The sequence below is a fragment of the Mastigoproctus giganteus genome, chromosome 13 (genome assembly GCF_048544385.1).
Source record: "Mastigoproctus giganteus isolate SK-2022 chromosome 13, ASM4854438v1, whole genome shotgun sequence".
Taxonomy (NCBI): domain Eukaryota; kingdom Metazoa; phylum Arthropoda; class Arachnida; order Uropygi; family Thelyphonidae; genus Mastigoproctus; species Mastigoproctus giganteus.
The window spans coordinates 94,288,614-94,310,730 of record NC_143587.1 but is presented as its reverse complement, the minus strand read 5'-3'; the positions used below and the strand labels follow the sequence as shown (position 1 = coordinate 94,310,730).

The following is a 22,117-nucleotide window of genomic DNA, read 5'->3' as shown; positions in this document are numbered from 1 at the left end:
TGTGTGATTCAGGAAAAATCCTGTAGGGTTAGCTTATTTGCATTGTTTGGTGTAAAGATAAAAACATTCTCTGAAAATTGACAGTAACAGCATATTACATGTTTTCTGATAATTATCATTTATGCCAGGTTTTTTCATAACTTTTGATTTTGTTTTATTATAATTTCAATCTTTATTTTAGCCTTTCGCTGATTATAAAATAGTAAAATTAACATGGAGTTTCCTGAAGCAAACCATCTTAAAACAGATATTGACAGAAGGTAAGCATATCAAACAAAAAAAAAGTATTTCTCTATATTTCTTTATAGGCCAAAAATGTGAGCTGGTTATATAAACTTTTTTTCTGTTAAGAATTTCATGGACTATATAAAGTAACTGTATAATCTCAATGTAGAAACAGTTTATAAAATCAAAAAAATACTCACCTTGTTGGTCTGAGTAAACACTACCTTCATGTTACTGAGTACTGTATACAGTGGGCAGGAGCAGCAGTGTGTAGCACACGCTTCTTGATTAGACCGGGGTTCGAGCCCGTGCCTACCAAATACGGAGGATGCGGAAATGTCAGGGAATGACCACCGCATATCTCCGGAGCAATATGGCCTTAGTTGCTAATGCTCCTAAAAGCCAAATAACAACAACAGCTGTATGTTGTTATTTGGCTTTTAAATACGTCTTGTGTCAGATCAAAAGCCTTAGAGGATAGCTGTGACTTGGCCTATTTTTCCACCCATTTGGGAGCCATGACTTCGAAATTTGAAACATGCAGGTGTCTGTTTACATTTGGCAATATAGTGTATATTCAGGTCAACCTTGAGCCATCAAAACAGTCCCAGAAAGTTAGTCCAATCATATAGTCTTTTTTTTTTTTTTTTGAAGAAAATACAATTATATTGCTGTTTCATAATGCTGTCCTTCATTTCTATTAGAGTGGGTAAAAATATTCTTTCGTTATCAGAATTGGCAAATTAATAAGGCTGTCGAGGCAGCTTATGCCTTCATATAATTTAACTTTTTCTTTTTTATCCTTCTTAATTTCCCACTTCACCTACAATTTTTCCCTTTGTTGCTATTCCTTTTTCCATCACCATATGGTATCCAGCCTCACCTTCTGCTAGCCACATTCACCATATTAAAGAATATTAAATTAAAAGGATGAGGAGTATCAAAATATGTGCAACACATTTTGACTCTTTATCTTTGTGATTCCACCTAAAGCAATCAATAAGATCATGATCATTGTAAATAATACTTTTTATATTATAATTCTTTACTTCAATATCCTTTCTCCTTCTGTGTCCTGTGCACTGTCAGCAGTTTTCATAAAACCAAATGCTCTGTTTCCTTCAATACAAGCATTTACAGATATGACTGCCTAATCCATAGGTTGTATACAAGAGTGTGATATTGGAAGATAAGAAAAAGTACTAACTGTTGCCATTGTTGCTTGATAAAATATCAGCAAAAGGGTGTAGGCGCATTACCTAACGATAGCAATGCCTTAATGTTTTCATTTGCATTTAATTTTTCCTTTTGAATGATTCTCCTTCTTTTAGAAAATGTTTGTAAAACCATTCTGAAGAATGTTTGGAATTGTCATTAAATTCTCATAGAATTATGTGACAAAAAATCTCCATTCTGCATAAATAAAATACAGGTAGTTCCCGGGTTTACAAGTTCTTTTATTCAAGTATCAAGTATCAACAAAATCGAATATATATAAACATTAATAAATGCTAAACATTCATAAATATGGCATTTCAAACCCTGTGCATAGTTATACAATACTAGTGTAGTATTGTATAGCTACACATACTACTGTGCATGTTTGTTTGTTTGTTCAGACAGATGAGAGCATCTCACTGACTCACAAAACATGAAGCAGTTACCATGCTGATGTTACAAAGAGTAGTTGTGATGCTCTTCATTTTCGCTGTCTTGTCTTATTTCAAATTTATCTCCCTTATTAATACTGTACAGTATGCCAAAACGAAGTAATATTACTGAGAGTGATGTTAATAAAAAGAAACAGCAAAGAGGAATAACATTGGAAACAAAATATGAAATCATAAGCAAACATGATCTCATTAGTCTTTATTATTATCAGTCAATGATGATGAAGAATAAACATTCTTTACCCATTTGTATGACATAAATAATTTCTTTATTATTATAATTTGGTTGATTTTAAAGACTGTTTTCCTTTCTTTGGATAAATAAATCATTGTTTAAGCATAAACTATTGTTTTGTTGACCTTTGTTTAACATTACTATGGTCAAATTTTATAGTTGAGAACATAATCCCTGTTTTTAACATTACATTTATGGGAAATAAATTCTCACTATAAGAGTTTTTGCTTTAAGAGCATACACTAGAAACAAATTAATTCGTAAAGTTGAGAACTACCTCTACATAAAAAAAACAAAAAACAGTCTAAATTGTAGAGGGTCTGAATTAGTAGGGTATTTACTATATATCTTCTTCAAGAGGAGTACTTTATGGTAGGAATTTTTTCCCACCATAAAGTGCGGTTCAAGGTGTCTTGGTCAGTTAAACCTCGGGCTGTCATGCACTCCCACACTCCATCCATCCATATCCTCCTAGGTCTTCCTATTGATCTTTGGATATCTGGTTTCTTGCATCCATTTTACATGTCCATACCATGTTAAATGCTTTTCTTTGATAGTATCAATAATTATTCTTTTTCACTACCATTTTCTCTCTTATGTCTTCATTCCATTTTCTGTCTCTTCTAGGAGTTCTTGCTGAGCGTCTCCAAAAATCCATTTCTGTGGAGAGCAATTTGTTTTCCCCTCACCTATTCAACGTCCAGGTTTCCACTCCATACAATAAAAGACTTTGTATAATCATTTGAAATATAAGTTTCTTTGTTTTATTTAGAATATTTCTGCTCCATAGAACAGAATTTAACATGCCGATAGCCTTTCTGCCATCTGCAATTCTCTTATTGTTCTCTGCTTGGGGGTGATTCATCGCTTTGATTCATCATTCCAAATATTTGAATTTATTGACTTGTTTGATTTTAAAACCTTCAATATTTAGAATGTGTCCTGATCCTGAAGACAACATTTCAGACTTGCTAAAATTGATTTTTAGACCACACCATTTATATTCCTCAAAAGATTTACGACGTGCATAGTCTGCATCTCCTATGTCTTATACTATCACCACCTGATTGTCTGCAAAAAGTAAATTGTGAACATAGACGTTCTTATTGGTCGGCAATCCCATTTTATTGCATTTTTTTGACTAGGATTTTAAGCGGATGTCAATATAAATTTTGAAAAGTTTTGGTGACATGCAACAGCCTTGTAATAAGCCTTTTTGAAGTGAAGAATTTGGGTAACAAAGCTGATCCCACTTTAATTCTGCATCTATTATTGCTGTAAATTGTCTTAATAATGTTAATCAATTGTCCACCAATATTTGCCACTTTCAGTGCTTCCCATAAGAATTTTCTTGGAACACTGTCATATGCCTTTTCAAGGTCAATGAAAATCATAAAGATTTCTTTTCCTTGACATTTTTCGAGAATCTGTCGTAGTGTTGAGATATGGTCTATACATGACCTCCTGGCTGAAAAAACACTTTGTTCTTCTGACACCTCGATTCGGGCTTCTAAATGGTTCCTGATCCATCTTCCAAGAATCTTTAACATGGGTTCAGGGCACATATTCCTCTGAAATTGAACAGCTTTTCCAATTGCCCTTATAAATTGATGTGATATATCCTGTTGTCATTTCTTTTGGTATTTCTTCTTCTCTCAGTATATCATTTAACAGTTTTTGTATCAAAATGGCCACTCCTCTTCCTCCATATTTCAGAAGTGCCATATAAACTCCTCCAGGTCCAGGTGATTTGCCATTCCTTCCCTCCTTTAGTAAGAGTTCTACTCCCCTAACATAAACTTTTAAGCCTGAGTCTTCCACACCGAAATCTTCCGCTGTCTTGAACTCTTCCCGGTCTTCTTTTAAAAGTCCTTCATAGTACTTCATCCAATCTTTCAAAGGTGTTAATTGCAAACCAGCATTGTGTTTATTCTGTTTTCTCAAGTCTTTAAGGACCTTCCACAATTCCGCTTAGGTGCACTATAGCCCCAGCAGCTTATACGCCATTAAACCTCCATAACACACACACACACACACACACACACACACACACACACACACACACACACACACACACACAATTCCGCTGATCACTTGAAGCTCAATTTGCTATTAATAGTCGTGCACTTTCTTTCCCATTCTTCATTTTTTGCTTCTACTACCAAATGATTGGCTATTTTCTTCTCTTCAAAATAAATGTTCCTATATGCATCTTTCACCCAGCCATTTCTGATATTCAAGTTTCTTTTCCTCTACAGCAGCTCTTACTTTCTCTGTAATCCAGGTCTTTTTTGGTCCTTGGCTCTTCTTTTTACCCAGAATTTCATGAGCTATTTTTTTTACAATATTTTTTTAAATATTTGTAAATTTCTTCAGTATTATCTTCTATCTCTATGTTAATTGCAGCACCAATCTCCAGGTGAAGTTGTTTCTAATGCTGTCATCCTGAAGTAGTTCAATGTTAAACTGATCCACTTGTAGCATTTCTCCTTCCCTGCATAGTTGGTTGTCCATTCTTATTTTCTTAATCCAGTTCCACTTTAGTGTTGTTTTAACAAGAAAATGATCAGATCCACATTCGGCTCCTCTATAAACTTTGACATCTTTAATAAACTTTGACATTTTTCAATACGTATATCCCTGAATGTTTTGAAATAATGTAACCTATAACTGATCTAATTTGTCTTGTCTATGGATATCCTTGTGTTGAACAAAATGTGTTGTTTATTCTCAAGTCGAACTGTTCACAAAGATTGAATAGTCTATCTCCGTTGTCATTCCTCTCTTTCTCTCAGAATCTTCCAATAACTTTGCTATTTTGCTCAGTTCCTACTCTTGCATTGAAATCCCCCATTAAAAAATCTCTTTGTCCTTAGGGATTTTTTCTTATTACTTCTCTCAGATCCTCCCAAAATTCATCCTTCAAGGTATCAGTGGTGTCATTAGTGGTGGCATATATTCCAAAAATACATATTTCTCTCCCATACATTGTCAGATCCAATGAGATCATTCTTTCATTAATAAATTGCCAGTTTTTGACGTTATGTTGCAATTTCTTTTTAACAGAAATAGAAACTCCTGCTCATTCTCTTTCACTCTTATTGACTCCACTCCAAAGATGGTAGTATCTCTCATTATTTCCTCTCCACATCCCTTTTTCTTTGTCGCTGATAAAACAAAGAAAAAGGGATGTCTGAATTGAATTTTTACAGTTCATCCTGAAGCAAGTTTCTTTTAGTTGAAAGACCTTGAATATTTCAGCATCCCAAAATCATTGTCCTTTTCCATTTGCCGAGTCATTTCCGAAAGTGCAGTCCATTGTCATTTCCACTTACAGGTCGTTTAGCATTTGTGTATTTTTTATACTGAATGAGAAGCTAGCCCGTTGCAGTAACCCTAACCTGGAGGACCAGGGTATCTCTCTTAGTCTGGCCTAGCCTTTGACCTATCCAGCTTGGGAGGCCCTACCAGTAGCTAAGCTACTGCTGACTTAGATCTCTGGTCATCGGGACACACAAGCTTCCCCACCGCGACAAGGTGGAGAATACCATCTGGGGAGATATACTATATATAAATACACAAATTCACTTACAAAAAGTGTTCCATTCAAGCCCATTTATAATGATATCATTTATAGGTATAATGAATAAGTTTCAATTCCCCTTTATTTAGCTTAAATTTGTGTTAAACAGAATCACCTTCAAGAATAGTTTTGAAAATCTTTACATGTTAATCCTTTCCAACTTACAGGAATTTTGTACATATTTTTTTATAAGGAAGCATCATTTATTTGCAAACAATATATAAAAGAATACAGTACTTCATGATATACTGGGAACATGAAAAATTTTTAATTAACAAAAAAAAAAAAAGGAGAAAGCAGACCCAAAATCAAAAGCTGTTGAATTAAACAGGATTCAGAAACAGTCAGTTTCACATTCTTCTGCACAGATATGTTTGCAGTTCTCGCATTGCAAGTGTTGTTTTAAGTTAAAATGAAAGAGCCAGAATAATTGCAAAATGTGGTCGAGGCTAAAAAAACTCCCTATGGTGGAGGTCAGAATAAAGTTCGTGCGGCAAAAGAATATGAAAAGCTGTGGCAAAAGAATATGAAATTCTTTTGCCACAGCAATTAAAAACACAGCTCACATTTGTCTAAATCAGCCAAGTCTAAAGATGCTATAGAAGAAGGGAAGAAAAAAATTCATTTGTACTTTGTATACTTTATTGAAAAGACTCTTTTACAGTAGTTCTTGGACATTAATATGGACAACTGTAACAAAATGAAACCACTCATTATAGGCAAATCTGTAAAGTTGCATTGTTTTAAGGGAATTGATTTTGCTGGACTTTCTATTACATATTGCAGTAATAAACAAGTGTGGATGATGCAACACATTCGGTGAATGGCTAGAGGAATTTGATAAAACTTGGTTGCAAAAATGAAGAAAATTTTTGCCAAAGCTTGGCAGTACTGTGCTAAATGCTAAGGAAATGCTAAACTGCACACTATTCTCTCTTTATGTTAACTACAGTTTTTTTTTTTTTTTTTTTGGTAGTTGTTGGCGCATTGGCTTCTGTGGCCATAATGCACTTCCAAGGTTTTTGCAGTACTTTGATCCAAGCCCGAGGTGGGAATCGAACCCGCGACCTTTGGGTTGCCAAGCAGGCACTTTACCCACCCGGCTAGCCCGGTCGGCTGTTAACTACAGTGAAATTAGTTTTTTTTTTTTTTTTAACCGCTGAATGCTACTTAGAAGATTCAGCCATTATACCAAAGCCATTATATCACACTTAGAAGATTCAGCCATTATACCATTATATCACAAGGTTCAAATGCCTATTAGTGAAGACAGGTAATGGAGCATCTGCTTTTATTAACTAAAGATTGATGTGAAAATGGCCATTGAGTTCATGTGGAATAGCTGGGATCGTGTAAAAGTATCTAAGATTTTAAAAAAAAAAAAAAAATTGATTGAAGAGGCCTCTGGAATCAGGTACTCTACCATTCATCTATAATGCTACTAAAACACTGACTCAAATCGATAAAATGCCTTTATTAAAAAAAAAAAAAAAAATACACATACTGACTGTATAAACTGTATATTAAAATAAAATAAGATGGTATATAACAAGAATAAAATGCAATAAAATATAAAATTAAAGGTGCTAAAAAGATGTTTAAAATCACTAAAAACCATTAAAACAGGAGCTTTTGGTAGAAGCGGCCACCTTCAGCAATAATGGTTGCAGGTTATCTGACAATTTATACATGTACACATACGCTCCAGCAGGTCTGCAACACGAACTGTGGCGCTTGTGTGCGGTCCACTTCTCGTGCATTGGAACCGGAAATGGAACAAACCACTCTAAACCGTTCGCCTCTCCTTAGGATAAGGGCTTCAAAGAGTGGATGAATGTGACAGCCGTACAGCCCTTATCCCTATTAAGACTATAGCATCCAGACAAACATATCCTTAAACTCTCTAGCCATTTCCTGTTCCAAAAGCCATGCGCTCTATTCATGATCACTGCTTCTTTAGGTGTAATGCCATGCCCAGTTTCCCAGGCATGTTCAGCTGCAGCTGAACCCACGTAATTGGCTGTCTTGAAGGCCCTATCATGTTCCCCCAGGCGATCATGCAGCCTATGTTTCGTTTCCCCCACACATTTTTTTTTTTTTTTTTTTTTTTGTTTAATAAAGGCATTTTATCAATTTGAGTCAGTGTTTTAGTAGTATCATAGATGAATCATAACAGAAAAAACTGTTTCCAGAGAACTGCTGCAGTTGGAAATGAAGTAGTAACCATTAATGATGCAGATATAGAATAACTGTGAAATAGCATTAGTAGAGGCATATGACGCAAGAAAAAAACCTGCATGCTTAGTATATGCTTGCTTTTTTTGCATTAAATTAAAAATAATGCCATTGGTGAAATCTATCTATTGATGCCATGTTGAACACCCACAAGAGACACCAGTTACTATACCAACAAATAAAAAAATTAAAGTAATCAATGTCTTGTGCACATTAAATATGACATCAATAAATTTCATTAATGACAGCATCATTATTATTACATTAATACAACTTTATCATGTTTATAATTCATCATTATATGTTTAGTTCAATAAAAATATTTTATTAAATCATTTTTAATACCATTCAAAAAAGCAAGCATAGTATATTAAGTGTGCAGATTTTCAACTAAAATATAAACCATTATTTTGTAAACACTGCAAATAAAAAACTGAAAAATCCATGTTATCCACCAAAACATAGATTAAATGTGAAAAATAGGTCATAAAAAAGGGTTCCACTATAACAGGAGTTTATTGTATTTAAAAAGTTTTTAGTTATCAGTTATGGATCCATTTAGTTTTACCTGCTTTGCTTCTCACTACCTTCATGACATACAAGGTGGGGCAGTAAAGTTCAGACTGGTGCAATAAAAAGAACACAAAAAAGAGCTCAAAAATAGTTTTGTTTTTGTTTGGAGTAATCACTACCTGATTAAATGCACTTATTATACCATTCTAAAAGTTACAGAAAAGAGTCAGCGAAGGCATCTAAAGTTCAGTTAGGCAGTTACGTTTTTCTTTATGTTGTCAACATCCTGCTCTCCTTTGAGGGAAATTTCTGACCTCAATGGAAAGAGAGTTTAGGATGAACTCTGTTTCTCTCTTTCTCTGACCACTCACTGCTGGTAATGGTTGATGGCTCTCCATCTTCTAACTTCTACACTAATGGTGGTGTTCCCCATGGTTCAGTTCTTTCTCCCACTCTTTTCCTCTTGTATATTAATGGCCTTCCATTGACCAGAAATCCTATCCATAGTTTTGCTGATGATAGCACATTGCATTCCACCTTCCAGTTTGAGAAACCTTGCTCTGCGCAAACAGCTTCAACTTCTCGAACATCCACTACCAATTTCTTAATTGCTGATCTCCAGGTAATTCTCCAGCAGGGCAAATATAACTTAGTTGATTTCAATCCTTCTAAAACTCAGTCCTGTCTTATATCTTGCAAAAAGGATTCTTCTGCTCCTATGCTTATCTTCGATGACACTCTGATTTCTAGGCAAGATCATATATCTCTATTGGGAATTACCCTGACTTTTAATCTCTCTTGGCATAAGCACATTTCAAATATTGCTTCCTCTACATCTAAGAAACTGTGTTTTCTCTTTTACTCTTGGCATTACTTTTCTTCCAAACAGCTCTTCACTCTGTACAAATTGCAAATCCACCCTACCATGGAATATTGTTCCCACATCTGGGGCAGTGTCCCTCAGGCTTCTAGATTCCATTCAAAAGAGGGCAGTTAGATTAATTAATGACTCATCTCTAACAGAGTCTCCACTCTCTGTCTCATAAGCATTCTCTTTCTGGTGCATGCCTTTTCTATAGATATTTCCATGGGCACTGTTCTTCTGAGTTGACTTCAATAATTCTTGCTCTCTCTCTTCCAAACATATGCTGCAGCCAATCAGCATCCTTTTAGTGTCCAAGTTCAAACTTACAGAACCAACTTTTCTTCTTCCTCATTTATTAATCCAACTTCCATTTTCTGGAACAACCTTCCTTCATACGTATTTCCTGAAAATTTCAATCTACAGAAGTTCAGGTCTAATGTCAACAAATATCTTTCATCTTCTCAACCTCCAACTCATGCTTGGGGTTTTCATAAAAAAAAAAGTTTTCCTTGGGAAAGAAGTCTGCTGTTGCTGAATAGGGTAGATGGTTAATCTGTATGATGCCTTGTTTCATCTCATCAGAAATGTCATCACAACAAGTGCAAAATGGGGACATCGTCGTGCAACAATAATCAGCTACCATTTTCTCAAAATTCTGGCCTCACTTGGGAAATGCATTTCAATACCCTTAGAGGCATCTGTATGTGGAATGCAGCATTGACTCTCTCCCCTTTCAAGTACACATTACTTGTGAATTAAACGCTGTTTGTCAAAATACATGATCAGCATCATCTTGATCCTAAACTTCTCTAAACAAAACTTTTTGGGCCTTGGTGATGATTTTGAAGTCCAATGTATACTCTAACACTTCATCTCCGTGTTGTACTGAGGCACCTAACACTGATCTCCAGTGACAATACAGTCTAGGAAATTAGAATTATCTTCACATGATGACACTCTTCATTGCTTCTGCTCATCTGCGAAGCACAAATTTTGCAATAGATCTTCATTTTCCCTAAATCTTCTTGTGATACTTGACAAATCCTCTCCTTATTCATATCCAACTCATCAGCCATTATCCTGCAAGTCAAATGACAATCTCTTGTTATAATTTCCTGAACTTCTGCAACTCTTTCCTCATTTCAAAAGATTGACAGACACCAGCTTCTTGATTCATCACGAACATCCTCAGGTCCATCTTTGAACTGCTTCAAACGCACTGCTACAACTTGAATGTTTCATCACCATAAACAGTTGATCATTTCATACATTTCTGTTGCTGATTTTCCCAGTTCAAAGAAAAGTTTGATAAATATCTGTTGCATTTGACCTAGAACATTAATGCTACTAACAAAACTGGCTGTTACTTGCTACCTATCAGCATTCTGGACAATCTCTGCATCACTTTCTGATAGAGGAAGTTTGAACTACACTTTCTATATTCTCTAACTGCTTTCTTTATTCTCAAACTCATCAAATGTGACTGCAACAACGTCAGTCCAAGAACTTTATTTCCATACCTTGTTTATCTTCTTGTGACAGAATGCTAGAACTTGAAATAAAATAAAAGAGGTAAATTTCTTTTCTGGATTTTGTTTCTTTTAGGTGAGCGATATGTAATGACTTTGTTCAGTGCATTGAATTTTGCCGAACAAGGTAAGTTACTAATTTACAAATATTTTCTTGGTATTAAGAACAACTTCAAATATTTATTAATCTACTGCTACATTTCGTATATAACTGTGCTTATTTAGAGTTATACACTTGTATACCAAAGCTTTGACATATAATAATTATTTATATGAATTATTTTAAACTCTGTATATAAATATATTTTTCTTTTTTTTTAAGTACAGCCAATTCTTTTATAACTTGGTACATGTGTCTTCATGCATTAAGAATCTGCAGATAAAGGAACCACTAGGTGGCAGTGATCACAGTGTGCTGAAGTGGGATTTACTCAAAGAGGTAACTACCATCAGGGGTAAAGGGAAAGGTTATTGCTTTTGTAAAGGCAACTACGATGGTCTGAGACAGTATTTAAATTCTATACAGTGGGACCAACAAGAAATTCAAAATGGGAAGCATTCAAAGAACTTATCTTGGAAGCTACTAGGCTTTACATACCAACTAAGAAATATTGTTCAAGGTTTAGGCCAAAATTGATGTCAGATGGACTAATGAGACATATGGCAGAGAAGAAAAATGCATGGGATACATATAAATTAACATGTGACACAGAAGCCTATGATAGATACAAGTTGATCTGTAACCAAGTTACAAAGGAGGTTAGGCAGGCAAAGGCAGATTACGAGAAATCTTTGGCAAGGGATGCAAAGAAAAACAGCAAAGAGTTCTTTACTTATGTAAACCTAGAAGGAATAGGATGAATCAGATTGGTCCACTTGATATCGATGGTTCAACTGTTGATGATCCTGCTCAGGTAGCTAACAAACTAAATGAATATTTTGCATCGACATTCACACATGACGTGTTATTCAGAGAAGGGAATGCCAGAGGTGTATTCAACTCTGGCAATAAGCTAGGTAATCTTGTAATAACTGGGAGTAAAGTGGAGGAGAGATTGTTGAAGATAAACACAAGAAAGGCACTTGGGGTGGATGGGATCTATCCAGTTATATTAAAAGAGGCAGCAAAGAAAGTAAGCAAACCCTTAGCCATAATTATGAGAACTTCCTTGGACTCAGGGGAAGTACCCATAGACTGGAGATGTGCAAATGTCACCCCAAATTCACAAAGGAGGATCAAAGCCTGACACAAGTAATTATAGACCTGTGAGTTTAACTTCTGTTCCAGGAAAATTAATGGAGGCACTGGTTAAAGAAGCACTGCAGGATCATCTAGACAAGACTTCAGTTATAGCTTGGACACAGCATGGTTTTGTTAACTGACCAATTTGATTGGATATTATGATGCAAGGAATAACTTTGATATTACATACTTGGATCTTAGAAAGGCTTTTGATACTGTTGCACATGGAAGACTGCTGCACAAATTGGAGCAGTGTGGTATTGGAGGAAAATTGCTGCTATGGATAAAGGGGTGGTTGAGGGGAAGAAGACAGAGAGTGGTAATCAATGGACACTGCTCATCGTGGACTAATGTTATTAGTGGAATCCCTCAGGGTTCAGTGTTGGGTCCATTATTGTTTTCTGTATTTATAAATAATATTGATGATGGTATATCAAGCTTAATGTCCAAGTTTGCAGACGATACAAAGGTTGGCAGGGTTGTTAAGGGCACTACTGACGCTATGCTGCTACAACAGGATCTGGAAAGGTTGAGCAGATGGGCTGAGAGGTGGCAAATGAAGTTTAACATTGACAAATGTAAAGTACTACATATGGGAAACAGCAACCCCAGAGCAACGTATCAACTCTGTGGTACTATATTGACAGTGGTAGAGAATGAAAGGGACCTGGGGGTGGTTGTGCAGGCAGATATGAAGTTCTCTGAGCAGTGCAGATGGGCTGCAAGAGTAGCTCATGGTGTCTTGTCAATGATATACAGGAATTTTTCTAGCAGGGATAAGGAGGTGATTATTCCCTTGTATAAAGCAATGGTCAGGCCACACCTTGAGTATTGTATACTGATCTGGAGGCCTCATTTCAAGAAGGATGTAGAGCTGCTGGAACAAGTACAGAGAAGGGCAACAAGATTAGTGAATGGAACAAAGGGTTGCTCTTACGAAGAAAGGCTTACGTTTTGCAAATTACAGTGTCTGGAGACTAGGCACCGGCGAGGTGATCTGATAGAGGTGTATAAGGCCTTGAATGGTTTGAGAATGCTCAATGCTGATGGGATTCTTCCTCTTGCTTAGAATAATCACCTGAGAGGGCATAAATTCAAATTGAGGAAAGACAGATGTAGGATAGATGTGCGGAAATTTGCCTTTAGCCAGCGGGTAGTTGGTTGGTGGAACAGACTTCCATCCCTTGTTGTGGAATTTGATAGCCGAAATAAAATTAAGGCTCAGCTGGACAGGTATTTCGAAAGAACAGAGGGGGTGAAGTGGAAGGTGTTTTTTTTTTTTTTTTTTTTTTTTTGGCTGATGCTGCATAAGCTTGCTTTCTTGCATCAAATGCCTCTACTAATGCTAATGTTCCTAAAAATCTGTGTTATAGTATTTCACACCTTAAAAACAACAGGGCTTATGAGAAAAATAGGAATAGGGTCAGAGCACTCGGAAAAAAATGTTCAGTCTGGTAAGAAAAACACTAAAAAAAGTTAGAAACCCAATAAAATTGCTAACACATGTTTAAACATCTTAAATTTCTAATTAAGAAATAAATATTACAGTAAATATAGCACTTTACCTTGACAAGATATGAAGTTTATTTGAGATTGTAAAATTTAAAAAACTTAAAAAAAGGTAAGCAAGCAGTAACGACAAACATGGGACTCAAATTGCACAAGTGAGATAAGTTTACGAAGCCTAAAAAATAGGAATGAAGAGAAGATTCTGAAAATTTATGTTTTTTATATGATTGAAGATTTCATGGAAGGGGAAACACGTTTCACCATAATAATGTAAACACCTTCAGAATTCCAGCTATCAGTATTATTTCAAATGCAGTAAGGTCAAGTTTACTATCCATTTATAATTAGATTGCACTAACTGAAAAGCCCAATAAACCGAAAACTGCAAATTGTTTTTGTTTTATTGTAGTGACCTTCAGAAAAGTGCTCCTCCTCACGCTATCATGCCCCACGAAATTTCTGTTCAAACAGAAAAATGTGAGCTCCTGAAAACATGAGTCAGCCTACAGTATCATGTGTTATCTTGTAAATACAGCAAATTAGAACAGTGTCTCTCCAACCAATACAACTACAATAAATGTGAAATTTAGCTCTCATACATTTGACGTTTGACATTTTTAAGCTTTGTAAGCTTGTATGTATTGCTGTGTAGGTCGCTATGTTCAGCTTGGTGCCGGGTTTTGCGTTCACATGGTGTTACTCGCCGACGAAATCACACATGAGCTAATACGAAAATTGCATTATACTTGCATTGTTCCCTAATATATCAGTCACGTTGGAGCAAATTTGCGTTGCAAAAATGCACGTTATAGTAGAACTGACTGTATGTATTTTAATGGAAATTAATCTTTTAGTAATCTGGGTAATTAATTTTGAAGCAACTTAATATTTTGTATTCAGCCATAAGTGATAATACTTTAAATGTATTAGCAAAATACTTTTTTTCTATCACAAAAAAAAAAAAAAATGTCATAACCTATAGTCAGCGTTACATATAGTGGTGATATTTCCACTTGGTGTATTGCCATTTCAGCACTGCACAGACTGCTTGCGTACAATATATATTAGTGTCTTCATTAGAGATCATTATTGCTTGTGTATTAATTCATAGGTTCCCCATCTTCAAAGATTATTTTCTTAAATGGGGGATGACAGGAAGATAATTGACACCAGAGTTAATATTTATTTTATTTTATTTTAAGTTTTTTTACAAGTTGTTTCAATTTAGCAGTATTTTGCATTTTGACAGTTATAACCTTTGCAGTTACAGTTTTACACTTTATAATTATCCTTATTACAATCAGAAGAATACAGCTCTGAAATCTCATCCTGCACATCTTCTTTCCCGAAGTCGTCTTCCTGTAGACTGTCTCCATGTAATACTAATTTTTTCTATAGCTCAGAGTCGACACTGTCTACAGCCTCATTGGATAATTTTTTGACATATGAAATCTTAAAACTTATTTCTTTTGGCTGCATACCCTTTTGCACATTCACAAACAAATTGGCTGAGATTGTGTTAAAAATGGTGTGGTAAGTACACTACTTTGTAACCATGATTTTGCACAGTAGTATCAACTTTGTATGGTTTAGTTTGGAGGTTGCACATCTTCAACTGTAATGGCCCTATGTGTATTCGCAACTCCATATGTGCCTCTCAACGTGGGCACCTGTACTTGGTGAGGGGACCTTCCAGTGATGCTGCTGGGCTTTCAGATTAGAATCAGTGGGATCCAATTCCCATACCTTGGTTTTAGGGTTAAATCATTGGAATGTGGCATGTGTAGCCCTGTGCCACAACCATGTATACTCGGGAAGGGGGGGATCCTGATGGGTGAGGAGCCCAGCCCTAATACACCACTTTGGCCTCTGCTTCAACAAGATAGGAGGCAGAGGCCAAAGTGGTGTATTAGGGCTGGGCTCCTCACCCATCAGGATCCCCCCCTTCCCGAGTATACATGGTTGTGGCACAGGGCTACACATGCCACATTCCAATGATTTAACCCTAAAACCAAGGTATGGGAATTGGATCCCACTGATTCTAATCTGAAAGCCCAGCAGCATCACTGGAAGGTCTCCTCACCAAGTACAGGTGCCCACGTTGAGAGGCACATATGGAATTGCGAATACACATAGGGCCATTACAGTTGAAGATGTGCAATCTCCAAACTAAACCATACAAAGTTGATACTACTGTGCTGGGCTCACCTAATTGGAACCAATCAGACAAAAGTGATAACACTGATGCAAAAAAGACCAAGAACAAATGATATGACATCATTGACACTGCTTTTCCTCATTCTCCATTCTAGTGGAGAGCAAACAATCAAAATGATATCACCCTTCTTTATCCAGAAAGGATTAGAAGGGTTGACAGGATTTGCAAAATCTGTGAGAAGGCCAAGATCTTCAGATCTTTTAGTGGAAGCCTTGCATGCTAAACATGCCCAACAAATTTTGAAAGCTACACCATAGGGGGAATACCAATCAACTCTAACTCTGAACTTCTCATGTGATGTCATATCAGAGTGGGATCTTCTTCATGCCTCTGAAAAAGATATCTGCTTTGAATTGAAAGATCAAGATGTGACAGCTGTCAAACAAATATCAATGTGAAAGGGTGGGAACCTCAACCTACTCGTACTCATATTTACATTCAACACCCCATGGCCCCAAATTCCATCAAAACAGGCCACTTATGCCCAGCATGTATATATATTCCAAATCCACTGAGGTGGTTTAAGTGCCAAGAGTACGGCCACTCTCAAACAGCCAATTGTGGCAACCCTGCTTGTGCTCGATGTGGTGGTAAAGACCAAGGAATACCCAACTTTAAAGTCAGTTTATACAAATTGCCAAGGAGAGCCCTCTGCACACTCTCGAGCATGCCAGCATGGAAGGAAGAAAGAAAATGAAATTCAGAAGCTGAAAACAGAGCTGAACATCTATCAAGAAGCCAAAAATCACATCCAACCCGTAAATAGCAGCAAGTCGTCATACACCCAGAAAGTTTTGTACACTGAAACACAGGTGACGATACCACTGTCACAATCATTTACTCCTTTTGCCCAATATTTATTGAGTTTTTCTGAAACTCAAAAGGGCCAATCAGCTGCCACACCTATATCAATAATTCCTACACCACTACCTCCAAAAACAGTGAGTGAGAAGGAAAAGCAGTCAAAACCACTCCCATCTCTACCACTGGAACAAATGATGTAGAGGAGAAAGATGCAACAGAAGACTCAGTCTTAAAATTTTTTGCAGAGAAAGAAATGGACACAGGACTTTGTCCATACTCCTTCAAACAAAAGTTAAATCCAAGGCTGAGAAAATCAAGTCTTTGGCAATTCAGAAGTCAACAAATTGATCCACCTGTTCCAAATATTGGCTAAATTCCTTCAATGGAATTGTGAATTCCATAAAAATACTGACACCATCAAGGCCCTCCTGCAAAAGCATGAACCAGTTCGGTTTTGCTTACAGGAGACATATACCTTAAGGCAAATGAAAACCCTTACTTGCATAATATTACAATCACACATAAAGATAGAACTGGAGATGTATCTGCCCATGGAGGAGTTGCTATCCTTGTGTACAACTAGACCGCACTTCAAACTATACTGCTTACCACTAACTTGTAAGCAGTAGCAATCTGCTTTACAGTAAGGTCTCCCAGAGAGACTTTCATAATCTTATTTGCAGTTGCCTTCCCCTGTCTTACTTCTCAGGGATTTCAATGGACATAACACCCTATGGAGTCGTGTTGATATTAATGGAAGGGGATGTGTCATAGAACATATGCTCACTGACAATGAGCTCTCCCTTCTGAATGTGGGAACTAACACATTCTTTCACATGCCTACCCATACATTTTCTGCCATTGACCTTTCTATTTGCTCTCCTTCTCTCTTCACTTCTCTTATTGGAGAGGTGGAGGAGAATTCATATAGAAGTGATCACTTCTCTATGATAACCACCCTAATTAGAAGGAGAACGTGTCTTCCTTTTAGGCAGGGGCGGCTCGTTTGTAGGCACTGTGGAACTGTAGCACCTCCAGCTTTTTATATCTAAATATACAGTCAACAGAGTTATATGAAATTTTGTGAAGAACAATGTAACACATTGAATATTTTTATTAACAGGTCCCACATATAGTATACTCATCCTCTATTTCCAATACTCATTTCAATAATAAACGAATAAAAACACGAAATCATTTTTCAACTTTGAAGTTTAACCGTAGGTGGAACATTTTGGAACATTTTGGCCCAGTAGTTGAGTCAATGCCTAGCTGCAGGTTGCCAATACACATTTTTTAGAGGTGATAAAATTCACCTCTAAAAAATCACATCCAATGACAATGAGTCAGAGGAACTGCAGAGCGAGCAGTGCCGATCTGAACAGTGAACCAAACTTGAATGAAAAAGTTATTAATCTATTTTCAACAAATAAAAGCCAAAGAATGGATTTTATTTTTAAATAAAATTTCAAGGCTACCCAAGTGTTAATGGTTAAGTGTTCAGTTAATATTTTGTAGTATTTTTAACTTGCTTATTATTATTACCATCTATATCTACATGTCTTATAACTAAGGCAATTTAATGTAACTTTAAGAAGCAGCACCCCCATACATCAGAGTCACGAGCTGCCACCGCTTTTAGGTTACTGTTGCAAAAGATTGATCTAGCTAACAAGAAAGCTTTTTAACATCTTTCAGAGTTTGACATCACTACAGTCAGTCAGGAGCCTATTGATGATGAAGTAACATGCAACACAAAAAATATTGTTCATGCAGCTGCAACTGCCATTCCAAAAACATCTACCCAGTTTCTGCCTTTTCCCAGACCATGGTGGAATGCAGAATTACCTAGTTAAGAGTTATAGTTCAGCTTCAGCAAAATTTACTCCTCATGACAGTGACACTGCTTTCTCATTGTGAGTAGTATCGGTATAGTAGTTAATTACACCTAGGCTTTATCAAAATCGTAATGCTCACAATACACCGATGAGCCGAAACATTATGACCAGCGAGTCGTTATGCAAATCGAAGCAACTGCAAGTGAACTATAGCATGTGCGTTGGTTGGACATGGTATAAAAAACACCTGATACTGAGCTACGTTATCAGTGTTACTCTTGTTCTTCAGGTGGGTAGGCAGCGCACTTAAGTGAGTTTGACAAAGGCCAAATTGTAATGGCCAGACGACTGGGTCAGAGCATATCCGAAATGGCATGGCTGGTGGGGTGCTCACAGTCAGCTGTGGTTAGTACCTACTGAAAGTGGTCCGAGGAGGGGAAACCCACGAACCGCCGGTGAGGTGTTGGACGACCATGGCTCATCGATGCTCGAGGTGAGTGAAGGCTCTCCCGGATGGTACGCAACAACAGAAGAGCAACTGTGGCACAACTCACCGGTAATTGGAATGCTGGTGATGGGAGTAATGTGTCACAACACACACAGTACATCGAACCCTGCTGAAAATGGGGCTGTGTAGCCGCAGGCCGCTCTGAGTGCCCATGCTAACTACGGTTCACCAGTGACATCACCTACAGTGGGCACGCGAGCATCGAAACTGGACCTTGAGTGATTGGAAGAAGGTCGTCCGGTCCGATGAATCACATTTCCTGTTGCACCATGTGTATGGCCAGGTATATGTGCATCATTTATCTGCAGAAGTGATGGTGCCTGGATGCACCGTAAGACAAGAACAAGCTGGTGGCGGCAGTGTCATGCTTTGGACGATGTTCTGCTGGGATACCCTGGGTCCAGTCATCTATGTGCCGGGCACTCTAACTTCTACCACCTACCTAAACATCATTGCTGACCAGATACACCCTTTCATGTCAACGGTCTTCCCCTCCGGCAGTGCCATCTTTCAACAGGATAATGCGCCATGCCACACTGCCTGATTGTTCGAGACTGGTTTGCAGAACATGAGAAAGACTTCCAGGTATTGCCCTGGCCTCCAAATTCCCCAAACATCAATCCCATCGAGCATCTGTGGTTTGTGTTGGAACAGCAACTCCGATCTGTGGCGTCTCAACCACAGACCTTACAGGAGTTAAAGGATCTTCTGGTTACGTGTTGATACCAGATACCACAATACACATTAGAAATCTTGTAGCGTCCATGCCTTGCTGGTTACGAGCTCTTTTGGCTGCACATGGAGGACCAACATCATATTAGGTAGATGGTCATAATGTTTTGGCTCATCGGTGTTTACTTATGTTAGAAATTGAGTGGATTTTCTTGAAAGTTCCTATTTAATGTGGTGCTTAATTTTTTTTTTTTTTTTTTTTTACCAGGTAATAAGAATTATTAATGTAATTAGCATTTAAATTAATGCAAAATTATCTTATTAAAATTAACCATTAACTGTTTTCAACTCTCATAATGAACTTTTAACTTCTTCCTAATGTTTGATAGGTATTTATGATGTAGTTAGTAATCTTGGCTCTCTGGCAGCTCGATTTGTTTTCCAGCCAATAGAAGAAAGTGGTTATCTTTTCTTTGTCCAGATGATCACCAGAGGGAATGTAGCAAATAAACAAGTGAGTAATAAAGTAGCCTAGAATCTCATACCTAAAGCCAGTGACTGAAAATATCTCGAGTGGTTTGTATTTGATATATGAAAAATCTATCAGTGCAGGTCATCTTCATAGTTCTCTGAACCTTCATTTGTTATTACAATCAGTTCTACATTCTGTCCCAGTCCTTAACTGGACATATGCTCTTGTGCAGCAATGCCTGATGTATTTGGCTGCATCTTTTTTTATTTGAAATGTTTTATAATAGTACCCCAGGAGTTTTTAGGTTCATGCCCTCAAAAATGCCACATGGAAATATTTTTTATTTCATAGAATCCAATAACTGAAATAATCATATATCTGAAGCTTCCTTAGTTGTCAGTATTTGGGGTAAATGCTGACTGTATTTATATACTTAATCATTATTGTCGTCCAAATCTGCTATACATAATTGGTGAATAGGTCACTAAGATAGTACAAATCAGTTATTTTTGGCTATCAGCCTACCATTCACTGTTTTCTTTGTTTGTTCATACAAACATTCAATCAAGATAGGGAGCTAGCTTCACAGAAATGTTGACAAATGAACAAATTAGAGGTGGAGACACTGAGAAAAAAAGGCATAAAATAAAACACTGAAATAAAATATTCACTTACCATAAAAACAAACATCCATGTATAGTAATAATAATACATAGACTGATGTTCTTATGGGATTTTGTATGACCGTTGTCCAAAATATGAGATGCTGAGTGTGCAGTTGTTTTATTTTTTAGAATATAATAGTAATTTAATTATTTCATGTATGTTAGATGTTTAATATATACTCTAAGACCAAAAATACTTGTACACAAAGATAGCTACAAAAAAGGTTTTTAATTCAAAGTGTCCTTATTGCTCCTAGCTTACTTTCTACCAAATTTTTGTAGGCGTTGGTAGGAATTCACTTCCATTCTCCTGCAAAGAAGATATAAGAGCCAGTTTGGAAGAACGCTGTTTTGGTCACAACCTAATCTGGCATTCCAGTTAGTGTTCAGTGGAGTTGAGGTCTGGGCTCTGAATTGGCAAATCCAGCTTTTCATTGACCACAAACTAGTCCTGTATTATGACACTGCACATCATACAGGACTGGTTTGTGGACAATGGTATCATGCTAATATTAGAGCCTGTTTCTCTAGTACTGCCTCAGTGTAGGTAGTGGTCTCCAAGCTTTAGTTACTTGAGTTACACATGAAGTAATTTGCTTACTTTTCAGTTATCATTCCAGCTTCTTGTCAATAAAGATGCCATTATCTATGTTAATAATAATTATCTTTTTCTATTTCTGTTCCTACTGTTTTTGATTCCCATACAAAGTTATCATGTAGTAGTATATAGTTATCCAATGATATATGTATTACTTCACTTAAGTTCGTCTTGTTAGTTTTGAGCTTCAGAATTATTACTCTTTTGGTTCTTAATTATTCTCAGCCTTTACCTTACTTTTGATCTCTAAATTTTTTATATATAAGAGTCACTATACTTTGCCTTATATTACTATTATATTCTCTGTTGTAGAAAAGAATAGCGAAAGCTTAAAAAGCGGTACTCACCTTGAAATTAATCTGCGATGGTTTACTTAGGTAGCGTGGTTAATGTTAAGTTGAATTGTTGAATTGAAAAATTAAAAGGGAGGGAAGTAGGTAAAAGTTGACTGAGTTAAATAGGCGCAAGGAAATAGATGTGTACACATCCAATCCTTGGTTGTCATCGAAATAAAAGAAAAGAAAAGAATAGTTAAAAACTATAAGTGAATCCGGTGAAGCCAATAGTCTTTACGAGGACTTTCGTTAGTTAAAGAACGTCTTCAGTTGGCAATGTGTGGGGAGAGAACGCGCATGGTATTTTAAGAATAAAAAATTATACTCTCGTGATGCCTTTTTTGACATGTGGGAACTTTAATCTCGAGAGGTTCCAAATTGGGGAAAGATTGAAGGGGAG

At 36.7% G+C, this 22,117-nt stretch overlaps 1 protein-coding gene across 3 annotated transcripts in view; it reads left to right on the top strand.

Moving 5' to 3' along the window:
- The window catches only part of LOC150076264 (man(5)GlcNAc(2)-PP-dolichol translocation protein RFT1), a 156,520-nt gene that overhangs the window by 57,422 nt on the left and 76,981 nt on the right, over nt 1–22,117 (top strand). For all 3 annotated transcript variants that reach the window (XM_090387118.1, XM_090387119.1, XM_090387117.1), the window contains 3 exons: nt 182–260; nt 10,932–10,982; nt 20,037–20,161. In XM_090387118.1, the coding sequence (XP_090243244.1) occupies nt 182–260; nt 10,932–10,982; nt 20,037–20,161 (255 nt within the window). The remainder of the gene's footprint in view (nt 1–181; nt 261–10,931; nt 10,983–20,036; nt 20,162–22,117) is intronic.